This window comes from Tiliqua scincoides, chromosome 6 (genome assembly GCF_035046505.1).
Source record: "Tiliqua scincoides isolate rTilSci1 chromosome 6, rTilSci1.hap2, whole genome shotgun sequence".
Classification (NCBI taxonomy): Eukaryota; Metazoa; Chordata; class Lepidosauria; order Squamata; family Scincidae; genus Tiliqua; species Tiliqua scincoides.
This window is the reverse complement of record NC_089826.1, coordinates 38,488,071-38,514,707: the sequence shown is the minus strand read 5'-3', so window position 1 is coordinate 38,514,707 and position 26,637 is coordinate 38,488,071. Positions and strand designations below refer to the sequence as shown.

Here is a 26,637-nt window from a genome sequence, read left to right as displayed (position 1 = left end):
CTTTGCAATGGACCAAGGCACGGTTGTCTACTCTTGAGTAAACATGCAATATCGCTCAATTTCACTTTCCATAGGGTTCAATGCATTTTGCTTGTCTGCTATCAGTTTGTCAGTTGTAGTTTATCAGTGGGGGAAGCCCTTGGCCCGCAATTAACACAAGAGGTTGAACAGTTATCCTCACACTGCAGTAGCATCAGGCCAGTGCGGGCTCTAGCAAGTCATTGGAGTGTTATCAAAAGGGCTGTTTTGTTTAGGGCAGAGGTTCTCAAACTGTGGGTCGGGACCCACTTGGTGGGTCGTGATCCGATTTATGGTGCGTCGCAAGAAGCTGGTGGCAGCCATCTTAGAAGATGGCAAAGACCTAGGTGGTGCCATTTTGGAAGTGGGCAAAGCCTGGGCGTCGCCATTTAAGCTTCCTGGCATTGAGACGTAACTAAGAGTGGCTTGCACATGTGCAAAGAAAGCAGCGTGCCGCTTTTCCCCAGAAAGCGTGCTGCTGCCTTCCAGTTGAACCTCCCTCTGTACTTGGAGGCTTCCCTCAGGGGGGCCAATCACAGAGTACAGGCTTGGACTGCAGGCAAAGAAGGATGTGGACAAGCCAGCCAGGATTCTCCCCACCAACCTTTGTCAGCTTGGCTGCCTTGACGGGATGGGCTGCCTTGGGGTTGCAAGACAGAGCAGCTCCCCTGTCCCCCCTGCAGCTGGACTGGGCTGGAGAGTGTAGGTGGAGACCTGAACACAGGGCTTGGGTGAGTAGAGGCAGACCAGCGTGATCTCTCCTCTTGTGAGCCTGCCTTGAAAGCAGCATCACCACCTCCACCACCCCACTGTCGTTCTCGACCTCTGCATCACGACCTCTCTCCCTCTCTGAAATTGCCTGGAAGCCGCAATCCTTTCCTGCCCTGACTAGCAGGTTCTCTCTCTATATCTATGCTGGGGTGAGGGGTGATCCCTGATTGCCTGGCTGCCAAGCGAGCGGGGAGGAGGGAGGGCAAGCCTGGTATGTGGGGGGGAACACCCAGGGAGAGTGCTGCTCCCCCAGCCGCTTCTCTGATGTGCATCCCTCCCCTCTTCTTACTTCTCTCTTAGGCTGCAATTCTGTCTAATCTTACCTGGGAGTAAGCACTGTTGCCAATCATGGGAGTCAATTCTGAGTAGATGTGTCTAGGCTTGGGGGAGATGAGGGGAAGCGTCCCTGCTTATCTTCCTTCTGAGGGGGATACTACTTTTTTATTTCCTTTATTTACAAAAACTCAAGCTACTTCTTGTATTGAGGTGCATGAGTAGGGTGCACTTGTTTCTGGCTAATGCTGTGCACAGTATCAATAGCCACATCAATGTTTGTGTTTCAAGCGAAATACAAGACATAGCTTGAGATTTTGTAAATAAAGACAGAAATAAAAACAGTAGTAAATAAATACACAAATATTTTGTTCCAGATGTTTTATTTTTTGCTTGATAGCAATGGTAGCGAGGGCAGGGAGAATTGGAAGAAGCTTCTGAGCTGGAATACTGTCTCTTGTCATTTACAGTTTGAGTTTCTAGGCAGGAACTTCCTGCTTGATGACATCACTTCTGGCTCTGACGTCACAGTGATGTCACTTCCTGATTGATGATGATGTCATTTCTGGCTATGACATCACTTCCAAGTTGCTGATATCACTTCTGGTGGGCCCCAGACAGATTGTCATTCTCAGAAGTGGGTCCAGGGCTAAAAAGGGTGAGAACCACTGGTTTAGGGGAATTATTACACTGCCCTTATTGGAACATTAGGATCGTAGACTGGATAACAAGACGGCGTAATGCAGAGAAATTCCCTTTTGCTTTAAGAGGAGACTGAGAGAAAACTTTCAGTAAAATATTATGGTTTATTACAAAATATTATGGTTTATTACAAAAGGACAAAGGTAAACATAATGCACATGGAGAAATATATTTCTTGGTACCTAGCTTTCATGGTGGTTGCGTGTGAAGCGTATTTGGTGCAACCGAGGAAAACAGATAAGGACAGGGGATTGTAGGGAAGGCTTTAGGGGTCCCTGCTTTGCCAACCCCCGCTCTAACTAAAGATGGGGAGAGAAGGGGAGAAAAAGGGAAGGGGGAAGAAGGGAAAGAGTTCCAGGCGCGAGATAGTTACCTGTCTTGTAGAGCAGTTGAGCGGGGGGAGTCCTGTGGAAAGGACCCTCTGACACAACACAAATGTGTTGGGCCTTGGAGAGAGAGAGTGAGAGGAAGCCCTCTCTTATAAGAGGTTGGGAGACAGTGCTGAGCTGGATGGTAGCTTGATTGCTAACACAAGGCTGGGTGCTTGGAGTATGTATACATTTGAATGGGGATCAGGATGTCAGTTATCAGCAAAATTCAATCAGGGGTTGATGGCTGGCTTCCTAGAAGGGGGAACCTAACAAAGACTGTGGAAAACATAGGTACAATCCAATGAATCAGAATTTCAACACCAAAATCATGGAAGGCAAGTTTGCATACAGTAATGTAGGAGATCTTTAAACAGTGATGGGATTAAACATGTGCAAACACAAGAAGGCAGTTCAAGTTTGCATAAAAAGTGATTGGATTAAAACACAAGACTTCCTCGCATAATGTGCGACTATGGGTGGTGGTGGTTGTGTAACCATAAGCTTGTGGCTTGACCAAAGTCCTGGAAATGTGGCCTGTATGCTGGGAGAACAGTTCTTTTGAAATCTTGCATTAAGATCCCATTTCTGCCATGGAGTTGCTGTATATCTTTGGGTGAACTTTTCTGACAGTGCTACACCCACATTCCCTCCTGTTTCGACTTATGCACTTACACTCATACTCCTGCACTGTGAGGAAGATTCAAATTATGCAATACAGTCTCATTGTATTTGCAGTCTGACATAATAGTTTGCTGATCAGAGCTAATATATCACAAGTTCTCAATACCTTCAAAAGTAGACTATATCATCTGGTCAGAGTAATCCTTTTTGTGTTCTTGCTCTAGTCCTGTGGTTCCCAAACTTTTTAGTACCAGGACCTACTTTTTAAAAATGACACTCTATTGGGACCCACCTAGGTTTACCAGAGTTTAATAAAAGGAAATCTAGAAATAAATGTTTTATTTAAAGTAATAATAGCCAGAAAAAAGACCATCAAACATTTATCTCCCTATTTACACATGCTTGCAAACTGCAGGAACTGAGATCTTTGCAGGGCAATTAGCAGCTACACTATCTGATTTTTGAATAGCCTCAGGGCTTGAAGCAATTAGTTATCTGATCTTTCCATCACCCTTTAGTGATCCACCAAAAGTCAGGTCGTTACCCACCAGTGTGTCCTGACCCACCGTTTGGGAACCATTGCTCTGGGATTAAGAGCATGGGGAGAGCCCCTAATTATTCAGTCTGGCATCTTTTGGCATGTTTCTGGTGTATATTTTGATGATTTAAGATTTCATTTATGAGATGATTTAAGATATATTTTGATGATATACAGTATATACAGTATATGATGATATACAGTATATGATGATTTAAGACATATATATATATATATATATATATATATATATATATATATATATATATATATATATATAAGAAATGATTTAAGTATATTTTGAAGAATTACGATCTTTCGACTTTCTGATGTGTAGTAATTTTCATGGTACTTGTTCTAGGAATTGTAACCAATTAAATGTGAACCACTACCTTTTAAATAATTTTTAATTGTCATGATCCTGGGTGCTTTAATGTTTAATTGTTTTTAATATTATATTGGTTTTTATGTTAGTGTTAGCTGCCTTGAGTCCCCTTTGGTGTGAGAGAAAGGTGGGATAAAAATACTTAAGTAAGTAAATTATATCTGCACTAAAGGATAGGAAAAAAGTGCCCTTTTAACACTTTTATAGATGTTAATTTGACTGTATAAAATTGCTTGTGAATATAAACTAGTGCATACAAATAAAACCCTGCCATAATGCAATCAGTGGAGTACAAAAATTCAATTACGTAAAATGCGGGGATATGTTATTGTGAAGTTAATTTTAAAAAAACACAAGTTTTTTGGTAGGTTACATAAGAACAGCCCCAGTGGATCAGGCCATAGGCCCATCTAGTCCAGCTTCCTGTATCTCACAGTGGCCCACCAAATGCCCCAGGGAGCACACCAGATAATAAGAGACCTCATCCTGGTGCCCTCCCTTGCATCTGGCATTCTGACATAGCCCATTTCTAAAATCAGGAGGTTGCACATACATGTCATGGCTTGTACTTGAGAAAATGTTTTCATTTATTAGATGTGTAGCAGATAGGCCAATTATTACAAACAGAATGTGCATGTGACAAATACACAGGTAATACTGTACTGAATAATAATAATAATAATAATAATAATACTTCCTTCTGGACAGCTGAGTTTGCTGTTTTCCATTCTTCAACTGATCCAGAGCTTTAAATTTTTCTTGGATGGTAAATGCCTTCTGTTTATGAGTTGATCTACCCATTATTAAGTACTGTATTAAAATTTTACTTGCAATATTAATGCATTAAATACTATGTTTAGGAGTTAAAAATTCCTCTGGGCATAGCAGACTGCAGGAGCCAATTTCGTTGTCTGAATTTGCGTGACCTTGAAGCATGTTATGGTAGGGTTTTACTGAATATGTTGGATATGTAAATAAACTGGTGATTAAAGATATGGTAGACTTGCCCAAAGACTCAAGATATTTAGAAGGAGATTAAGAGCCAAGTTCATACATGATGCTAAATGTGTCATTGTGTAGTTACAGATTTAGATTTAGTTGTGTGTAAGGCTTTGATTTGATCTGGAACTGCAGTGAAGAGACAGAGTAATTCTTTGCCTCCATGTATTTTTCCTGCTGATAATTGTCCCTAAGAAGCTGCAATTTAACCCCAAAAAAGTCTTTGTTATCAAACAGTGGATTTAGAGTTGTCAGCTTGTTACAATGTTGAATTACTTAAAATGGTACTCACCAATAAAATACAAAAGAAGTTATTAGAAATTTGTTGGTTGTGGAACTAGTAACATTTGAATAGTGATTAATTAACACCATTAATTCTAGAATGGGTGCTGTATTGAATAGGAAGGTGCAAAAATACTATTAAAAACAAACTGAATCATGTACATTGACAAAATCATTTAGGGTGGAGCATGGGATAAAGCTTAGCTGATTCAGATTTATAGACTTGTGGAATTGTATAATCCATTGTTTCTCAAACTGTGGATCAGGACCCACTAGGTGGGTCACAAGTCAATTTCAGGTGGGTCCCCATGCATTTCAATATTTTATTTTTAATATATTAGTCTTGCTGCTACCATGGTATGTGACTGCATTTGGGGAAATGTTACAGACCTGTACTTTTAATAAGCTACTATGCATATTCTTTTAACAATGATCATAAATAGGACTTACTCTGGGTTAGTGGGTAGGATTGCAACCTAAGATTGTTAAAAAATTTTCTGCTTCATAATGTCACTTCCGATCATGACATCACTTCTGGTGGGTCCTGATAGATTCTCTTTCTAAAAAGTGGATCCTGGTGCTAAATGTGTGAGGACCACTGGTATAATCATCTAAAAACAGTTGACCTGCGTGGTTCATATAAAATTGGACACATTTGCAAATGTTGTCATGCTGCCTTCAAGTCTGCCTTTTCCTAAGGTAGGATCCTGACCTGGGAACATTGGCAATGTCTAACAGGGATGGCGTGGGTATAATAGGATAGTTGACACCAATGGGAGAAATTTCCTTACCCTTGCAAAATGAACAAATGAACAAACTCACAAACAAATACAAAGAAAAAACACTCGTAGGGGATCAGAGTGCTCCTCACGCTTCCATGTTGTCTTTCTCATGTGACTAGGGCAGTGTCTCTCAAACTGTGGGTCAGGATCTATTAGGTGGGTCGTGAGCCAATTTCAGGTGGGTCCCCATTCATTTCATTTCATTTTTAATATATTAGACTTTATGATACCATGGTATGTGACTGCATGTGGGGAAATGTTACAGAACTGTACTTTCAGCAAGCTACTATGTATATATTTTTTTAACAATGATAGTAAGTGGGATTTGTTCCTTGGTAAGTGTGCGTAGGATTGCAGCCTAGGATTGTTAAAAATATTCCTGCTTGATGATGTTGCTTCCAGTCATGGCATCACTTCTGGTGGGTCCTGACAGATTCTCTTTCTAAAAAGTGGATCCCAGTGGCTAAATGCGTGAGAACCACAGGACTAGGGGATATCTAGTGCTAGCCCTGAGGTTATCTGGAGAGGGAATTGTCTCATGCACCTCAGTTAATGTAAGGAGCCACCATCCAGGACAAACCTTGGAAGGCTGCAACACCAGCCTTCTTAAGGTAGTCTTGCTTTCTTCCTTAGTTGCTTTAGCAGTGAAGAGAGACAGCTTACTTTTGTTATTGAGATAAAATCCAAGAAGGGAGGAAAGACTGGCATGCAAAGTCAGGCTTTTGTTTTCTCCAGCCCTTAGCATTTGAATACAGAGAGAGGCTGTCTGATTCTATTGCAATGGAGAGAATTTGTTGCTTTCATTCTCCCATAATTGGGGGTGTATTTAAGGGGGGCTGGCTGGAGTGGTGGCCTTGCCACATCTTGCAGTGGCAAAACGATTATGACACCAGATGAAGTAGAGAAGAGTCTGCTGCACCTTCTGATTGGCTCTCCCTTCCTGCACCTAGAACAATAGAGGCAAAAATGGTGGGTTACAGCATATCTGCTTTAGCCCTACCACTCTATTCTTTATGGTTTCTCAACTTGCTTCTTTGTCTTCAGAAAGCAGGGAGCACAGGAAGGAGGTGAAACTGAGAGAAGTTGCTGTGATGGCAGTAGTTGCCAAAAGTAAGGAGGGATCCAGCCGGAATAGGAGGGGGGAGAATGTACAGGCTGGCCGGTGGGGGGAGAAGTCAGCTAGGGCCCCCCTAATTAAGAGCACAATGATCACCCAAAATTGAATCTCTGAGGCATATCAGTGGTTGGGTCTACCACAGCATTCTACATCTGACGGTGTTCTTTGGACACAGGATAGCAAATAAAGTTGTCCAGTTTTAGAACAATATTCTTACAGCACAGTCCTAGGCATGTCTGCTTAGAAGGTCCGCAGATACTAGCCTATAAGTTAATCTCACAGATAAGTTGAGGGTAGATTTTGAGCCTCAAATCATGGAATTTTCTATGACATTTGGATAAGTTGGGGGTTAGGAGTGTGCATAACATATATCACTTAACTGGGAGTGTGCACAGTGGAAAAATAAGCAACAAGGACTGAGCATGAGCAAGTGCAGCTGCACATAATTGCAACCGTATTTATTCAGAAGTAGACCCATTGCTTTCCATGGGTATTATTCTTAAGTAATGGTGCACTGACCTGTAGCTGGGACTTTGTTTCAGATGGAAACGAGGATTCCATCCTGGTGTTTAAAAAACCAGACCCCAAAACTGAGGGGGGGGGGTTTTGTGAAATTCTTTGAAATTGACTTGCCAGGAACTGGTTCTAAGGCAGCAGCAAAAAGAAAAAAAGGAGGCATTTTACCTTCTTCTCCAAACTGATGAAGATTGGAGATGAAGGAGCTTATGGGAGTTCTGAGGAAGCTTTGTGAGGAGTACAGTGCTGCACTTCCATAGTAGCAGCCCTCATACAGACTTCAACCCATAAGTGCCTTCACTTCGCTTCCTGTTTGGAGAAGAAGCTAAAATGGTTGCCTCTGAATACTGTAATTACTAGGAAAAATTCTCTGTTTTCCTCCACCCGTGTCCTGCTCCTTAGCCCAGTTCCCCCCCTTCACCAGACAGCAGCTAAGCTTCTCAGAAGCTCCCAGAGGCGCCCGCTTCACTCGCCGCATTAACTCGAGTATAAGTCGACATGGGTTTCAGGGCCAATTTTTAGGCATGAATTTTTTTGAGTTTTGAGTATATATGGTAAGTCCCATTGTGGTCCATGGGACTTCCTCCCAGGAAAGGGTATAGCAGGGGTGTCAAACTTGTTTTATACAGAGGGCCAAAGTTAGCATTCAGGGCACCTGCTGAGGGCTGGAAGTGATGCCATTAAGCAGAAAGTGACATCATTAAGCAGCTGAAGGCCAGAAATCAGCACTTTGTTCTCACAAAAGAACTCATTAACTGCAAATGACAGAAGAGAAAAAGTGCAAATCTTGATCATATTTCAAGATATGGGGGTGCCCAATTTTCAAGTAGGCTGCTTTTTAGCAGTAACACCTCAGCAACTGAGAGCCTGAGGTTTGGATAAAAAGATTCCAGAGGCCACATCTGGACCCCGGGCCTTATGTTTGACACCCCTGGTATATAGGATTGCAGCCCCAAAATTCTTCATAATATCAGAGAGCTTTTATAACTTCTCCGTATGTTAAATACTATGACAGTGCAATCCTATGCATGTTTAAGAACTAAGTCCCAATGAGTTTAGCGGGACATTTAGATAAGTGTTATAAAATTGCAGCCTTAGTAAATTTGTATAAGATACACCAGGTTTCTCTAACTGTGGGTCATGAACCACTTGGTGGGTCACGACCTGATTGTTGGTTGGTCACAAAGCTTTAGCTAATAAAGCTGATAGCTGAGAAGGCAAATGAATGGAGTCCAATGAAAAGTGAAACTGAGCCATGTTGTGTGTTTACTAATGAGTAGGCAAACTTGCCTTAGTCCATTGGAAAAGACAGGCTGAGAGAAATCCAACAACACCAGAATGGTCCCGATCCAATGAATGAAGCCCCCCAAAAACACCCAAGAAGGAGGTCCCCCCTCCAAGCTAATGAATATATTGAGCCCTATGGAAAGCAAAACTAAGCTATACCTTCATGTTTACTCATGAGTGAGCAACCATGCCTTGGCTTGTGGTAGTGTCAGGCAAAGAGGAATGAGAATGGTCCCAATATGATGAAAGCAGAGCTCAAAAAATGCTCCAGAATGCAGCCCCTTCCAATAAAAAGAATAAAACAGAGGCTTGAGCTAGTAAGGTGATTTTTTTTTCCTTTTTTTGACTTGTAAAGCTAGGTAGGTCCTGATAGTGATATGGTTTAAATATAAGAAATTGAACTGGGCACTGGGTAGGGCTGAAAATCTTACTGATTTTTTGTGGGGGGTGTTATTGCAGGCAGGTGACAGAGAAAATTCATTTGGTGGAACAGGACAGACATCCCCTTATTTAATTATTTGTTTTATTTAAATTATTTATACTTATTTATTTAATTTGCTTGATGTCACTTCTGGCCATAACATCAGTTCTAGTGGGTCCCAGACAGATGGTCATTCAGAAAAGTGGGTCCTGGTGTTAAACGTTTGAGAACCACTGAGATTCATAATTGAGTAATGGATAGTTTCTGAAACAAAAAGGCAAGCAGCCAAAACATATAGTATGAACTAAAACTAGCTGCAAGTTTGAAGTAAATTTGTGTGGTAGGAGGTCCTCCATATGTTTAAGCAGGATGCAGGTCTCTTGTTATCTGGGTGCAGTCCCTGGGGCATTTGGTGGGCTGCTGTGAGATACAGGAAGCTGGACTAGATGTGCCTATGGCCTAATCCAGTGGGGCTGTTCTTAAGCTTGTAACTATCATGTGATGGCAAACCAGTGATTCTTCAAAGTATTATGAAGCTTAATGCTAATAGGAAGTTTTTAAGACATCAGGGCCTTCACACTGATGCCCTGTTTTCATTTGTCAGATTATGCTTTTGGTAGCAGTAAACGTTAAACACTATTGCTTATACTGTACTAATGATCTTCATTTGTACTCTCTTTCAGGATTTCTGATTACAGTGACAAAAGTTGAATTTGGGGAACATTCTACCTGGTTTACAAACTTCCCATATCTCAGGCTTTCAGCATTACCATCTTGGGGAAGATTTGCTTGCTTTTCTATCAGCCTTCCAGGGAATGCACCATGACATCTGTAGTAGTTGACAGTGGAGGTTCTGGTCTGGAGTTTGACAGCAGTGGTGTGCAAATTCAAAGCAAGGTTGAGACACATTATACAACCTGTTTTTATGTATTGTTTTAAATTTTTAGTATAGACAATTGAGAATATAAAAATTTCTTTTAGATTGAAACCTTTTGAGATAGTAAAATAAATAAGTGGTTCCCTGTGTAATCCACTTTGAACTCTTTTACTGAAAAGTGGCATATAAATATTCTCAAGGTACATGAACTAAGGGGAAAAGAACTATGCTGTTTGATTCTTCACAGATTAGATTTTTATTTAAAGTGTATATAAAGTGCATTTAAGTGTTTTTTCCCCACTTAAAATAACTTGCTTTTAGAATAGGCCTGGGCAAGATACAGCTACCAAACCACATGTGACATCTAAGAATCCAAAGTTTCACTTTGGAAAAGCAACATTCTTGCTTGCAAGATATAGTTGTAATAGCAAATATCAGTTATCATTTAAATATGGCATAGGAATAAGCAGTAATCAAATACCCAGATATGAGGTATACGCATAATTCTTGCTTAGAAATTAATGAGTGCTAAAAAAAGTGCCTAATTTTAGTTGTATTGTAGCTTTGCTTCAGTTCTCAGTTATGTCTGTTACAATGTAGCTTGACATTGAACATATTTGTGAAAATGATGTTTATTAATGGCATGCAATAATGCTTACACACTGGCTGTGTTTCATGGTGTGTTTGCTCTTAGTGTTGCCCATATTTTTCACCCTTGCTTTAGTGGTACTATATTTTTTTCTCTCTCACACATGCACACATATACTTTAATGCAGCATTTCCCAAAGTGTGGGTTGTGACCCACCAGTGGGTCATGAGCCCCTGTGTGATGGGTTGCAAGGTGGGCCTTCCTGCCCACCCTTGTGCTGGTTTGGCTCATAATAGGAGCCATTCCGTAAGCCAGCCCAGTGATGCTGCAAACTGGAATGACTTCACAGGAGCCTCCACAGGCCTCTTTTGGTCATACTGGGCTCATAAAACACTCTGTTGGCCTCTGTGGGCCTCAGAATGGCCCACCAAAGCATCTGGCAGCGATTTCTGGTTTTTGGACACAGCTTAAAATTTAAGCAGAAGCTGCCTCTGGGCACTTCCAGTTAGTCATTTTGATCAGCAGCGTTGCAACCCACCACAAAGGATGAAGTGGGTCATTGCACTGGAAAGAGCAGGGAACCGCTGCTCTAACAGATTTAATTTTAATATTTCATTACACAGAGTCATAACAGGGAAAGAATTTAGATCATGATGGTGAAATATTAACAAACTGTCTTACTATGTTCTACAGGAGAATGAGCCAGTCTCTGAATACCCCGCAGTGATTGTAGAGCCAGTGCCAAGTGCCAGAGTTGAACAAGGATATGCTGCCCAAATCTTTGTGTATGATGATGAAACATACCTGCTACAAGATGTTGCAGAAGAACAAGAAGTTGAGACTGAAACTGTGAAAACAGGTAGACATTTAAAAAATTTGCTAAAATTTTTTGCTGCTTTTCCCCATTTAGTGAGTATAAAAAAAATGCAGTGCCTGCCAATTTTAGAAACTTTGTCACTGTGTACACTGTACAAATGTGCTAGTTCTGCCTTTCTTACTTTGATTTGATAAGACATTGGAGATGTCTTTCTTTTCAATTTATATATAAATATAGCACATAATCTGCTTCTTGGGTTGATATTGCTGTGGCTTTCTTTCTAGAAATAAAAACCACAGCTAGCATATTGTCACTGTTCAGTTAAGATTTAACTTTCGTGGCTTGGATCCAAACAGCTACTTAGGCAAACCTAATGACAATAGTGTGTCCTGTAGAATCTTTGATTTCCTTTTGAGTGGCAGATTTTCAGACCGTATCACAAACTGCTTTTTCAAACGACTTGTGATATGGAATAAAGATCTCCCACTCAAAGAAAGTCAAAGATTATGGATGACATGGCTAGCTAGCTTTTTAGATCCAAACCATAGTGTGTTTAAACTTAGATATTTCCCAACAATGATGAGCCTTGTTTTCTCAAATGACTTTCCTGTAGCAGTGTTCTAGTGTTACTAAGCTAAGGCATATTTCATATTCTCTAAGGCCCAAATACTAACCAACTTTCCAGCAGAGGTATAGTGGTGCCAATGGGACTTGCGTTGCATTCTGCAGTTGGGTGGCACTCATAAAGGCTTCATCAAAGTAAAGGAATGTTTGTTCCCCTGCATTGCCCTTATGTCAGTGCTGGAAAGTGAGTTAGGATTGCGCCCTAAGTGAATGAAAAGGAAAAAAATTGAAAATTTTCTTTTATAATAAGTAGTAACTTGCAATTTTGTAAAGTAAAGCTACTTAAGAGCTTTCCAAGCTTCTCAAACGACTTCATTGAGGGGCTGCTATGTGTAAATGCTATTTCAATTTAGTTGACCAGTCTATCAGTTAAAAGTGAGATGGTTGATTTGGAATGCTAACCAAATATTTAATGAAAGTTATTTAAACTTTGCTACTCTTCCATCAATTTACCATTGGTAGTTTGGGCATGAATAAACTTCATACAGAAACAGGTTGTATGAAACTAGTGGGGTTTCTATGTTATGCTTCTAAATAAACATAACCTAATAAGCATAAGGTTCCTTGGACTGGGGACGGGGGTTAGGATGCAACCTTCATTGCTGCAGTGGATCCCAACCCCTACCTGGCCCGGCCCACCTCCTGTTCCACCTTCTCCCTGCTCCCAAACCTCCCCTCCTCACCCCTGGAACACCCTCCCGCCACCCTCTCCTACCGCCTGCGCCACCCAATGTTACACTCACCTGCACCAGCCTCCACTAGGCTCTGGGTCAGTGCTGGCAGGGCAGCTCACATTGTTGTGCTGGCATAGCCAGCTCACAAGTTGATGCACATGTACCAGCACAATGTGAAGTTTTGATCAGCTGCCCATAGCACTCCCCCAACCCAGTGCCACTTGACAAATTGTTTTTTAGTGATATAGCATGAACATCTGCTATTCTAAGGTAAAGTGTCAGAAGTTCTACTGAGTGCACACGGGTGTTTGGATATGCCCATGTAATGTATTTATTTTTCTAACTTTTACTTTTCTCATTAAGTTTATGAAAATTCAGAGCTAAAAGCACATATAGGTAGCTTTTTTAAACTAACAGTTTTTTAAAATATACTTTCATAGCGCACTCCTAACTTGTGCTGGAACAGACAGGCTGGAGGACCTGCGCTGTATCCAGCACACGTTTGGGGCTGGCTGAAGCTTGACCCAAGGCAAGGGGAAATTTCCTTTACCCCAAGTAGAACCACAGCAGCCCCAGTGGGTCTACTCGGATCTGTACCACCTTAATCGGTGGCGCAAATCTGAGCAACCTGGAGTTGCCCTGGGCTGCCTGGGAATGGGGCTAGGATCCAGCATAAATGCCCTGCCTCCCACTTCCCGTCCACCTGCTTGTGGGCCCACCCATTGCCTACCCTCCCCCCACCCTGAAGCGCCTCCTTCCCACCTCCTCCATGCCCTCCCCATGCTCCCCCGGCCCCCGCACTGGCCTGGAAAGTCTAGCGCAAACTTCCCGTTCTCAGGGCCCGCATCAGTTTAGGGACGCTGGCATGCATCCTTGCGCCAGCCTTCCTGACTCCCAAGTGCGACAGTCCCAAATCAACCCATTGGGGCTGCTGTGGTTCTACACAGAGTAAGGGGAATTATTTCCCCTTGCCTTGGGTCAAGACTCAGTATCTAAACTTGCACTGGATACAGCCCAGGCCTGCCAGCCTGCCTGTTCCAGCGCCAAGTTAGTATTGCGCTTTGAAAGTATATTGGCCCAAGGGTGCTTTAGGATTGCGCCCTCAGAGACTTAAGTGAGAGAAATTCTTTCCTTGGAACATTTTCCTTTAAACATTAAATAACTTCTTGATGTACTACAGTGCATAGGGATTGTGATTAGGGTTTAGTTTTGTAACCTGTTGAAGATGTGTTCTTCTTAAAACACTGACATCCCAATCCTAAGCTTCCCAGAGCCTGCTGGAGCAATGGTTTCAAACTGGCTACCACTATATCCACTGGATGCTGGGAAGCCACCAGAAGTCTCCTTGGGGGAAGGGAACTTTCGTCTCTGAGCAAGCCCCAAGCTCCACAATGGGGCTTCTCTAATCTGTGCTGGCTATTTTGCTGGCACAGAATTGAGAGACTTGATCCAAGTTCAGGATGCAAGGGTTCGCACTGCCTCCAAAGGGGTTTCACTTACCCCTGGTAGTGTGTCCTCCTCTTGCCGGTGCTGGGCCTAAGCACCTGACTGGCACAGTCCCGGTGACAGTGCTCCCTACTCACCAGGTGCTGCAAACATGCTTTATGGCATGTTTATGGCACCTAGTGTTGTTGTTAGGGCTCAGCACTGGTGCTGAGTGAGTTTGGGATTGGGCCATGACACTCTTAGAACACAGGCTGCATTTTTTTTTAAACATACAAATTCTCTGAAAGTTTGAGGTAAAACCAAAATGATTGGTTTTGGTGTAAGTATTGATACTAGAATCTCCCTTTAGCTGGGTGAACATAAATAGTTTAAGATGTGGCATGCTAATATTTGAGAGAAGGTGGATATACTCTGTGAACCTAGCTATTTGAAATTGCACCCGTCGTTCTCTCTTCTCCAGTTTTGGAGCTTGTGGGCAGGGAGTTGTTTACTTTCTTGATTTTCAATTCCACAGTGTTTTCATTTTTTACATGTGCTTTCACAGCTGTGATGAGTAATGTAGTTGTAGTGCTCAGAAACCAGAGAAAAGCACTTAGTATTGTGAAGCTTGTGTCCTTTACTTCTTTATCCTTCCTCATGAACCTTTATCCTTCCTCATGAACGAGGAAAATTTTTCTTTTCCTCGTCATCACTATTCCACTAGAAATCCTATTAAAGAAAATCCACATTCTGAAACAAAGATCTACTGTTTGCTTAATTTACTTTTAACAGAATTTGGAGTTCTTGAGAATAATAGCATGAAGCTTTGCATGCATGTAGAGAAGCTTCCTTGATTTTTTTTTGGGGGGGGGGGGTGTCGCATAAATATCTCAGTATATAAAATAAAGATTCCAGTTCTTGTTGCTATGTGTCTTGTGATGAAGACGGGCAATATTTAAATTCCTTTGTAGCTATTTTGAAAAGAATGTGCATTCAGTGTAGATGGTGGTAAAATCTTCTTTCCCAAGAGGGAAAAAACGGTTTTTAGCTTTTAGAATGCTGTTTAATTGAGGAGATGCAGGTGTATGGACTCTCATTTGAAAAGCTTTGAGTGGAATGCTGTTGGTTATAATTGGAACAGAGTAAGTTCAGAATAATGAGCTTTGATATTCAGAACACTAATTTTACCTTTTTTAGGGGATGGTTTTAGTTTAACTTTTTCCCCTGTTCTTGACATCACATCAGAAATCCTCCCTGTGGCAGAGACTATCTTTTTTAATTTTACACATATTGTTGCCACAGGGAGGTAGAAGACCTGCATGAAAAAACAGGAGCTCCTCCATGATTTATCTCATGGTGGGAGGAAAAATACTGAGCCAGAAATACATTGGTATGTATATCTTTATTTTTAAAATTATTTAAATATAATTAATTTTTTTAAAAAAGGGGTGGGATAGTACTTAAAGATTTAGAAACCCCTTCGCCCCTTTAAAACAAGTGCTAGCTTGTACAATTTAAAGAAACCCTTATTTCTTTTTTTAGATTATCGCTGTTATGGAAAATGAATCTTTTAACCTATTCAGATTTTCATTTGATTCCAATTACATAAAAAATGTAAAATGTCTTCCTCTGAATTTTTGTTGTTATTGTTAGGAAAAACTATACTTTGATATATGATGTAAATCATTTGTCCTAACATTGAATGTTAGATCTGGAAGATATTACTAGTGGGAATATTAGTGATCAGTGCTTTCCCTAAGGTGCATGGCTGCTCACTTCTCAACTGAGCTCTATACAGCTAGGAGCTTGGTTGACCTGGAAGTGGTGATGTCATTGCCGAATGCCAGGAAGACACCATAGTGCTGCGCAGCAGAGAAGAGCTCTGCACAACAGTGCTGAATCTTAGAGGGAACACTGATTATGATATAGTCTTTCAATTGTTTGATGAATCTATGATGAGTTAATCTGTGGACAGCTGGCTTGCTACATTGTTATGGAATGTGTGAATTCTTTTTTGGAAAGTATGAATCTCTAAATCAGCCTTCTTCCATGCCAGTTTTATATCTTTGCAGTTTGATTTGGCATATGGTATTAACAAGGAATACTTCAGAGAGAGAAATTATTTCTCCCTTTTTGGTATGCACAGCTTGAGTAATAATAAAAGCAATTGTTTAGCTATATACAACATTTTGGCTGAAACATTTAGAAGTACCTGTACACTATGTAAACATAAAGCGTTTTTAAAAAGAATTCTAAATGAGTTATACAAATAAAGTGCTTCATCAATAAATATTTCTAAATATCATACTTTGAACACAAATGAAAAGGCTTTTTTGGCAAGTATGTATACAACATACATACTACGACATAGTGTTTTTAAAACTTAGCCCATTTTCAAGATGTTCATGGGATTGTACCCTTCTTTCACCATTAACAAAAGAAACTGAGCATCTTGCTGACTCTGGCCAAGATCCAGAGGAGTGCAAGCTGGATTGGGTCAGCATTGTTTTTCTCCCACTATGAATACCAGATCATCAGCCACTTCTTAAGATGTGTCTTCTCAAGATGTGCCTAGAGAGTTTAAAAAAAAATTGCATGTATAAGTTTGAAGGAGGTGTAGGAAGCCCACTGTGTTCATGTACATGCATTGTACAGTATGTACAACAACCTAATAACTGGAAAAACAACCTGGAAAAACAACCTAATACACTTTTATTGGAATTGCAGATTGAGTCTCCTTATTTGCAAGGGTTCCCAGAACTCACATGAATGGCAAAAATTGAATTAAAGCAAATTCATTTAAAAAAACAATGTCCCTTTGCTAGGCAATTTAAAAGCAGCTTTGCTGACTTTTGTGATGTAAGGCAGAGTCATTAGACAGACAATCCATCCATCTATCTATCATTCTGTCTCCAGGCATTCACTCCAAACCAGTGACCCCTCCCTTCACCCGGAATCCAGCTCTGGGGAAAAATGCAGTGATTATCTTTCTCTCACATGCTCAGAAGGGTTGCTTGCCTTGGAGTAAAGCTGTTCTAAATGCTTGGAGAGAGAATGATTGATGGATTGTCAGCTGGCTGTCCTCTCTTGCATTAGCAAGACGATTGCTAAATGAATTTTTTACTTTAATTTAAAGGGCCCTTCTCATTGTGTTGAGATAAAACCTTCAGGTAAAAAAGTGTGGATAATTAAGTTATACCTGTAGTCTTGTCTATATATAGAGGATTTAACAGCTAATCTAAACACAGTAATAGAGATACAAAGAGAGCTTTGAAAACGAAGAGGAATTCTGCTATTGCTTTTATTTTATTTTTGTATGTGCTTATCAAATATCCTTAAGACAAATCAGCATTTATATGTAACTATTGCTGGTGCTTCAGCAGTTGTCTTAAATTCAGTAATATCTCCCAAAACATGGGGGATCCATTCCAAAAAGTTCTGTGTGAAACAGCACAATCAAGTGCAAAAATGTCTGAGGCAGGAAACTGGATTCAATTGATTGAATCCATGCTTCCCAGAATGCACTGCTCCCATTGGCTAGAGTAGCTGTCAAGCCATGCTGCTACAAAGCACTGTAACCAATCTGTGCTGAAGGAAGCACGTTAATGGAAAATATTGCTGCATACTGTTACAGCTGGATCTCCTTATTTTTGCATTAAACTGTGGAACTTTGTATAGTTTTGTAAGTATTACATTCACCCTAATAAGTGGCATCAGGCAGCAGTGCTAAAACTTAATGCATGAATGTTTCCAAACAGCCTATGTATGTGGCCTCTGAAGTAAATCCCACTGCCTTTACTGTGACTTCGGATTAAGGCCTCAGTCCTATCCAATTTTACAGCTCAGGAAAAGCTATGCCAAAGGGGTGTGCGTTGCGTTCTGCAGCAGAGGGGCAGTCACATGGCCTCCTCAAGGAAATTATTGTTCCCTTACCTTGAGGCTACCATCAGCCTTGGGGCTGTATTGCAGCTGCACAGGTGTTGGAAAGTTGGATAGGACTGGGCCCCAAGTTTTGCAGTTTTTGGTAACTGTCAGGTAATACTGTGACTGTCCCCATTAAACTGTGCAGCTTGGAAATCCTAGAAGTCTGGTGATGAGGTATGATGTCATTGCTGGAAGTCTTGAAGCTACTAATGACTAAATTTACATAGATGCATCTTTACTGTGAAAGACCTGTCAGGCTCATCTTTTGAAAGAAGCCTTACTGCATAGCCTTGATAGATCTTGTCACTGATAGCATAACTTCAAATCCAGCACAACCTCTTGGCCAGCAATGTCCTCAAGCAGTGAGAATGAATGCCAGATTGGTTTTTCAAATTGACCATCTGTGTGTAGGGAACTGCAGGGAAGTTGAGCATCTCAAAGAAAATCTATGCTCATGTAATAGTACTTGAAAGTATCATGATAATCTGTATTTTATAGATCTGGTTACCTTAAACCAAAATATTAGAAACACTTAGGTGGAATGTTTAAACAAGTAATAAGTACAAAAGGGTCAGAATGAACTATAGGGACCAGTTCTTCTTGAACCTGTGTGGGATCAGTTTGTAGTACTGTATATGTGCACAGTCCCACACCTTCTGCATTATTACAACTTGTCACCATTTTTGTATTTTGTTAAATACAACTTAAGGTAGAGTTTGATGAATCTGTTAGCAAAGATGCAGTCATGTAGATTTACTTAAACTTGCTCTATCTGGACTGAGTGTCACAGGTGCAATGCCCATACCTTTGCTTCCAAATAAGCTACAGCTAGCTTAAAAGGGAAATTGTTTGGCTTGAATTCTTTAAAAGGCCTTTGCTATGCAAATCCTTAGGACTTGCTTGTAAACTTAGGCCCAGTTGGATCCAGCTGTCCAGTGCCAATGCAGCCATGCCAATCCTGTGATGGAGGGACAGTCACAGAGACCTCTTTGAGGTAAGGGAACATTTGCCTTACCTCAGGGCTGCTTTGGTGCTGGTAAGTTGGGTAGGATTGGACCCTTAGAAACCTCAGCCTGTGGTTTGATGTAGCAAAGCATTTCCTGCATACTGGCAACTTGGCTTTTAAATAGGACTTCTAGGACATGACAAGGAAAGCATGGATCTGTAGCAAACTAGAAAGGATGCATTATTCTTCTGCCTGGTGGCCTGCCTTGCCCTCTCCTGAAAAGAAGTTGACAGATGAAGGCTGTGATGGTGGCTGTACTGCATTGTCAACCAGAGAGGCCAGGGACATGTGGCTGATGAGGCAGAACCTTGCACAGGAGGGGGGACACGCAGGTGAGGCACAGCATCCTTCAAAAAGCACCACAGCTGTGTGAGGTGCCCAAGCACCCACAACCCATGCATGGAGTGTGTTTGCCCCATGGAAGAGGGGTGTGTGTGTGTGTGTGTGTGTGTGTGTGTTAGGGGTGCACTCTGCGGATGGGTTGTGGTGCTTGGGTGCCTCACAGGGCAGCACTTTTCGAAGGACTGGGGGAGAGGCCTCGCCTGCTTGTGGGTACTGGGTTGCCTCACACAGCGGCGGTACTCTTCGAAGGACTGCAAGGGGGAGGCTCAGCCTCACCTGTGCATGGGCTGTGGGAGCCTCAGGGTGCTTTCCAAAGGACTCCTGTGGAAGAGGCTCTGTCTCCCCACCCGATGCGCATCCGTGAGGGAGGCTGAGGAGCACAACGGACTCCAGGACGGTGGCTGGGAGCAGGACTGTTGCGGAAGACGGGAGTCGCTGCAGGAGCGCGCGACGAGCAGCGGGGCTGAGGCTTCGTGGGCGGCCGGCGCCAGCAGCGCAGAGGCGGCTCGGCCTCGCTCACGGAGCGCCCGAGGGCGGCCGGTCCCCTCTCGCTGCTGCTGCGGAGCGACTCGGAGGGCGGGCGCCGCCGGGCACTTCCTGTCTGCGAGGCCGGCGGCGGAAGGATCGCGTGCGCCCCGCGCCAGGAGCGGGAAGCAGCGAGGGGAGGAGGAGAGTGCGCAGCGTGTGCGGCGGCGGCGGGAGGAGGAGCAAGATCCGGAGCCACTGCGGGAGAGAGCGCGCGGGCGCGTGCCCGCCCGAGCGGGTCCCCGCGCGCGCGCGCGCGAGCCCCTGCGGGTCAATGTGAAGTCGCGGCGGCTGCTGCTCGCTCCGGCGGCATCAACATGGCGACGTCCCTGCATGAGGGCCCGACGAATCAGCTCGACCTGCTCATCCGCGCCGGTGAGGGGGAGGGCCGGGCGGGGGGGAGGGGGCGCTGCGCACGCTGCCCGCCCGCTCTGCCTGCTCCGGGGGCGGCAGTGGAGCGAGGGTGCATCCAGGAAGTGAACGGCTCGGCGTGGCGTCCACTAAGGCGGCAGAGCCTCCCCGCCGGAGTCCTTCGAAGAGCGGCGCCGCCGCCGTGTGAGGCGCCCGAGCACCCTCAACCCACACGCGGAGCGCCTCACACGGCGGCGGCGCCGCTCTTTGAAGGATTCCTGCACGGAGGCTCTGCCCGCCGGCGCCCCAACCCGTTCTGAGGCGCCGCGCGCTGCGACCCCCCCTTTAAACCCCCCTCCCCCCCTCAGCGGAAGCGCCGAGCTCCCTCAGGAGCCCTCAGCGCGCGGGGTGGGGTGGTGGGTGGGGGGGAGTGAGAGAGACAAGGTGGGCGGGACAAGCCCCCAGCGGCCAATTAGGCGCCAAGGACGTTCGAACTCAGAAAACTTCGGCCGCGATTGGCCGGGGCCGGGCCCGGCGCGGCCAATGGGGGTGCGGGACGCGCTGAGCGGCAGCTCCCCGCAGCGCTGACAAGGCGAGCGCGGAATTGGAGGGAAGAGGAAGGATTGTAAATACGGAAGCGAGGCGGGGCTGCAGCGGAGGAGCCCAATCCTGTGCGTATCTACTCAGAAGCAAGCTCCATTAGAGTCAGTGGGGCTTACTCCCAGGAAAGTGTGGACAGGAGTGCAACCTCAATAATCCAAGCCTTTCTATCTCGCAGCACACTGGCAAGGAGGTGGAATTGTGAATGCAACCATCAGTTTTTCAACCACACTGCAGCTGGGGCTCACACCCCCAATGGCCCTACTATTAAATGTCTCACCCCCAAACAACCATGACACACCTGCGGGCCATTTGCAGCACACCTGTGTACTGTGGCACACTGATTGAAAATCACCAACAGTGTGAGCACATATAGCTGTTATACCTTTCTTTTACTTTCTTAAAATGTAATTACACCCTGAAACATGCTTCTTTAATTGCATGTTGACATGTGATTTAGACCTGGGCATGTCGCATTGTGTTGCAACTGCAAATGCCTATTGACCTTCTAATTCCAGTAATAGGAACTCATTTGGTCTGTAATAATTTTTGACCACTTATAGGAATGTTTCTTTCTTTAATGTTATACTTTCTTTGAAATAAAGTTAGAAATAAAGTTAGAAATAATTTTAATAATCCTTCTAATAGTCCTTCTAATAATTATTATTCTGAAAAATATTATAGCTTTCTTGCTTCGGAATAAGGGTTGTCTAGTAACTATACTGTGGCTTCCTACTGGATGTTGGCACTGTGATGTGCATCTTGCTTGTGTTGCTTTATGTATCCGTTTCAACGGGATAGAATTGCAGCTCCAAAACGTGAGGTGTGGTGGAGATCCAAGGGTGTGCAAGCTGCAGTTCAGAGAGGTGTATGTTTTCCTTTCCCTTTTCAAACCCTTCTCACTTCTGTGTTACTTGCTTTAGTCAGGTAACTTCTCCTGAAAGCAGTGAAATGGATGATGGGTCAGTCACTCTTTCCTCATCCTATTCTGTGTTAACAAATGGTGCTGGTGGCAACCTATCAACTTTTCTAATTTTTTGCATCTTCTTTGGAAGTCTTTAATATTCTGGGTTTAACAGTGCTACACTAAGATCCAGTATGCAGTAATTTAAAATCTGGCAAATTCATGAATTTGCTGCTGAGGCAAGATCATCTTTATATAGTAGTTGCCATGGTGTTGTCCATGCTGGTTAGCCTTCTATACAGTTGGTCCTCGGAGAGGGCCTGACCAATCCTGCTGAAAACTAAGCAGGGTTGAGTCAGGTTCCTTGATGGGAGACCACTTGGCAGTCTGTTGTATGTCTCTTTAATTCTACGAAGAAAGTTACGGTATAAATACAAAAAATAAGTTGAGACTATTTTGTCTGTGGTTTGTATTTGTTACATTATATTGTGGATGGTAGTATCCTGCATTTCATATATAGAAGCAGAAATCTGATATGGCATGGACAAAGTGTGGAATTTGGATATGCATGCATTTAGCGGCTAATTTCCTTTCATCCACCTTATAGTTTAAAAAGTATCATTTTGAAGAGAGGAAATGGGGTTAGGAGGACACATGCTGCAGGGCGTTCTTTCTCTGGAGCAAAAATCCCTCCCCTTAAAGCTGAAAAAGAGTCTTTTCCCTCACAGCTTTAAAGATTCTCTCTGCATGTGAGAGACTGGCTACAACTCAAGCCTGAAATGTACATCTTCTCCACACAGTTTTCTGTGCCCCCTCTCATCAGCCTTAGGTTGAAAGCATGAGGCAAACTACTTGGTTTCTTTTCCTAAAGTTTGTTTAACTCCTAGCCTTGGCTGGCTGAGATATTTGTGCCTGTGTGCTACTGTTTCATTTTGTTTTTCACCAGCATAGAAGACCATATATATGCTGCCCTTGCCACTGCTGTTATTTGGCATTGTGGGGAGGGTTTTTTGACTCCTTAACATTTTCCTACAAAGGATATTCAGTGTCCATAGTTAATAGATACCCATTCTTACACTTTTATTTTCTCTCCTATTTTGCCCCAAAGTGTGTCCAGGCATGGTAAATGTGCTAATACAGGACACAATGTAATAACAGGCCTAAGCCTGAGATTGCACTTTCTTGCTGCCTGTGAGCTTTCCTAGCCATTGGCTGCGCTATTCTAATGCCACAGAAGGTTTGCAAATACTCTTGAACTGCTAAGGGGAAAGGGTAAGTGAATGGAATTGTGAAGCTTCAGTGAGGAAAGTGAAGGTCATTTTAGTTGGAGAAAACATTACTCAGTGTTGATGTTAGGATACTGTGTGGTGTTAGGAAAAGCAGGATGTCTGAAAGAAAGTGCTCATAGTGGAAAAACTGGAATTTAGTTTGAATGGAGAAAATTGAAGGTGTTGAGGAAACGAGGGGTCATAGAGAAAATAGGGCCTGGATGATGAACAAGCCTCACAGGAGGAGTGAACTGTATCCCATTGGAGAAAAACTGGGTGGTTGTACAGGTGGGAGATATTGTAGGGCTAGAGAACAAAGATGGGAAATGGCTGAAGAACTAAATTTTATATATTGATATGAAATATTTGGCTTTAGAGTGCTAGTAGCCCATATTTCTTGAATATTTTACTCTGTTATATTGTGCTTTGCCTGCCTTTTAATATGTTTGTGATTCATAGGAAATTGAAGATTTCTGGCTGGTAATATTGTAGAAATTTATTTCTTTGCACAACAGTCATAGAAAAATTATACAAGTTTGTGAAACTTCCTATTTTCTCAGTTCTACAACTCTAAAAATACAGTACACTCAATCTGTGGTGCAAGACAGTGTTCCATAAAACCTTCAGTCATATCCAAAAACACATTAAATTTGGGTTGAGGTATGAAGTGGCAGTTGTTCAAGAGCACAACCTTAATTTTTATTCCAAAGACCATAAATTGTATAATTTTGTACTTGTGCCTTTAGGTATATTGGGCTAGTACAGAAAGAAAGTGTTATGGCTTCTTGGTTTTGCAAAGTACTTAAGACTTTTCACTGCTCACAGGCATGTGAAGGAGTGGGAAGAACATAGGACTGAACAGTTAGGAACTTCACAGGTGGAATTGCCTTGTATGAGTGCAATGTTAGTACTCTAAAAATGAATAAGTTTATAAAATACTATATGGTAAGAGTGCTATTTGGTGCTTCATTGGCATGACTGTTGCTGGTGTTGCCGTTTTCTTTCACTGCCTGCATTGTTTGTGTTGATATGTCTGTGGAATTTTGAAAAAATGGACTAAACTTATTCAGTACTACAACTGGTATTGTGCATGTTCTGTTTGCTTTTGTAACTGTCTGCAGAGGTTCTTTTTTGAATAGAATCATGTTAAGCATTTATATAGTGCTTTGTCATTTTTAAAGTGTTTCAGGTACAATATCTCCAGTACACCTTATGATGTTGGACACGTGAGGTGATGCATCAACTCAGGGTCAAGAATTTGTTGCAGTGATTATGTTAGTTTTCAGTGATCAGGTCTCCTAGTTCCTATATTCTCAGTCTTTCATGTTGCAAAATAGTTATTTCTGCGACATAGATGCCAGTACAGGTGTGAATTGAACAGTGCTTTCGGGCAGGTGTTAAAGCTGGGAATAGGGAATGGTGCCATCTACTGGGGAGTAGCACTTGAAGTTGAACATGTCTTCTGACTCTAACTGCAGTATTCATTGAGAAGACATCAGGGCTGACTATCATAGAAGGGACAGCTCTTCTTTTATCCTTAAAATCCTGATTGGTTGTGATTGGCGTAGGGGAAAGAAAGATGGGTTGAGCATTTATAGCATTGCTGGAAGGGATTTTCTTGCACTTACTCTTCTTTCGAAATTATTCCTGTGGTGATGAATTACTGTTAAAAAAGAATAGGATATTGTCTTCCTCCTAGGTAGTGCATAATTCATATTTTAGTGGGACAATAGATTTAGTATAAGTGTATCAAGGTGACACTATCTCCTGTGATTACTTTTGTGAAAACAACTATAAGAAAAATGTGAATGTGAATTCTTAGGCTTGTTTTAAATCAGTTGAATACAATCCATATTCAGTTTTTAAGTTTCAGATTGTAGGTTTTTAAAAGTCAAAATATTTATCTGTAATATGCTGAAAGAAAATAACTACTATAAGTAATGCTGCTATTTATTCTTGAAACTTCAGAAATGATAACTATGGGGATAAAGATAAGGAAGATGCTGTGGTTCAGTTCATACATAATGAGAAATCATAGGCTCCCACAGTATTAAAAAATGTCTGTGAGTTATGAGGTTCTGCACTTGAAAAGTTGAGAGAGAGCTTTTACGTCTGCTTTGAGGTAAAGTGTAATGCTTTTATCCAAAGTTGGAAATAAGCATTTTTGCTTACATCAGCTCCAAATAACTGAACTGAAAATATGCAAATCTTGAGCATATTTTCATGATATGGAAGAACCCAATTATGCAGGCCGTCCAGCACAGCAGCTGAGAGCAGGTAAGGTGGGTGGAAGTTAGAACTTCCAAGGGCTGCATCTGGCCCTCAGGCCTTATGTTTGATACCCCTAATGTAGAAGGAAACCACTGTTCCCATTCCATCTGAATGAGCATCTGGCTCACAAGAGAAGGAGGAAAGTTTTTATTTCTACTTTGGTTTGTTTCAAGCCACTGTTATGGAACAAACAAAATCTGAAACTATTGTTTGATCCTAGTCTGCTCCCTAACCATGGTTTGAAATATACCAGTGTCTGGTCGTGACCAACTTAATGATATCACTTCCTTCTTAATGACATTACTTCTGACCCTGAGCAGGCCTCATGAATGCTATTTGGCCCACTGTATGAAATGAGTTTGACACACCTGTTCTGCATAAACTGGGTCAATGTCTGTTGATCCATTGCCTTCCAAATTGTCAATGCCCTTGTATTTTTGCATTTCTACCAGTCCTGATTCTCGTGCTTTTGATACTTGGCGTTCATAAGTAAATGTAGTAATATGACCACTGCACTGAAACAATCATGGCAGAATCCATGGGGTTTATGTGGACACCAATTTGATCATTTGGCAGTTGTACTATGCAGATGTGTATATTGTACACATATAGTATGTGAAGACTGTAACAAGAAAGAGGAATGCACCAGGATGACTGAGAGCAGTTGAGATTGCTGGTCTATCCAGTAACTTAGGCTGCAATCCTAACCACACTTTCCTGAGAGTAAGCCCCATTGAACAAAATAGGACTTACTTCTGAGTAGACCTAGTTAGGATTGTGCCCTTAATTGTCTAATGCGGTTGTATTAGATGATTTTCTTAGAAAATTAGCTTTACCCTTGTTATAGTAGTTCATTTAACAATTTGAACTTCACTAAATTGAACATTATTGCAGAATAGAAATGTTGATAGCAGTCTGCTATGTTGAAGTTCAGCTCTACTGGACTTAATTGCTTTATTCCATTTTTTTTGTAACTGTGGAGTTACAAATTGTAATTGTTGCTAAATTATATGCAAATGGGGAGGAAATTTCTACCGACATTAAACTTCTAACTGCAAATTGTAAAAATCTTTAAGAAAATCTTCACTTGTTTTTTGCTCTGTGCAGCTGTTAACATGCCACATCACAGTTTGGTTCCTGCTTTTTGAATAATTTTCCATTTTAGAAAAGTACGTTTCTTCACATAATGCAACATACAACATACTAATGCAACTTACCATACATATAATGGTAAGGCAACATACTGTTTAAAAGGTGTCAAAAAATCAAGCTCTGATATGAATGGTCAGCTTAAATTTCAGATGAGTTAGTGTTTTTTTGCATTTTTCTTTGCCTCAGCTGTGATACTGTTACCAAT

The 26,637-nt window shown here is 42.1% G+C and overlaps 1 protein-coding gene across 3 annotated transcripts in view; it reads left to right on the top strand.

The window, feature by feature from the left end:
• Window positions 1-26,637, top strand: part of ELF2 (E74 like ETS transcription factor 2) — a 58,816-nt gene that overhangs the window by 13,502 nt on the left and 18,677 nt on the right. Inside the window, exons 2-3 of one of the 3 annotated variants that reach the window (XM_066631830.1) lie at window positions 9,767-9,980; window positions 11,243-11,408. In XM_066631830.1, coding sequence (XP_066487927.1) covers window positions 9,906-9,980; window positions 11,243-11,408 — 241 coding nt within the window. In that variant the 5' untranslated portion in view covers window positions 9,767-9,905. Of the gene's footprint in view, window positions 1-9,766; window positions 9,981-11,242; window positions 11,409-15,418; window positions 15,480-20,066; window positions 20,262-26,637 lie in introns of those variants that run through there. The other 2 variants (XM_066631832.1, XM_066631831.1) reach the window with 2 other exon arrangements.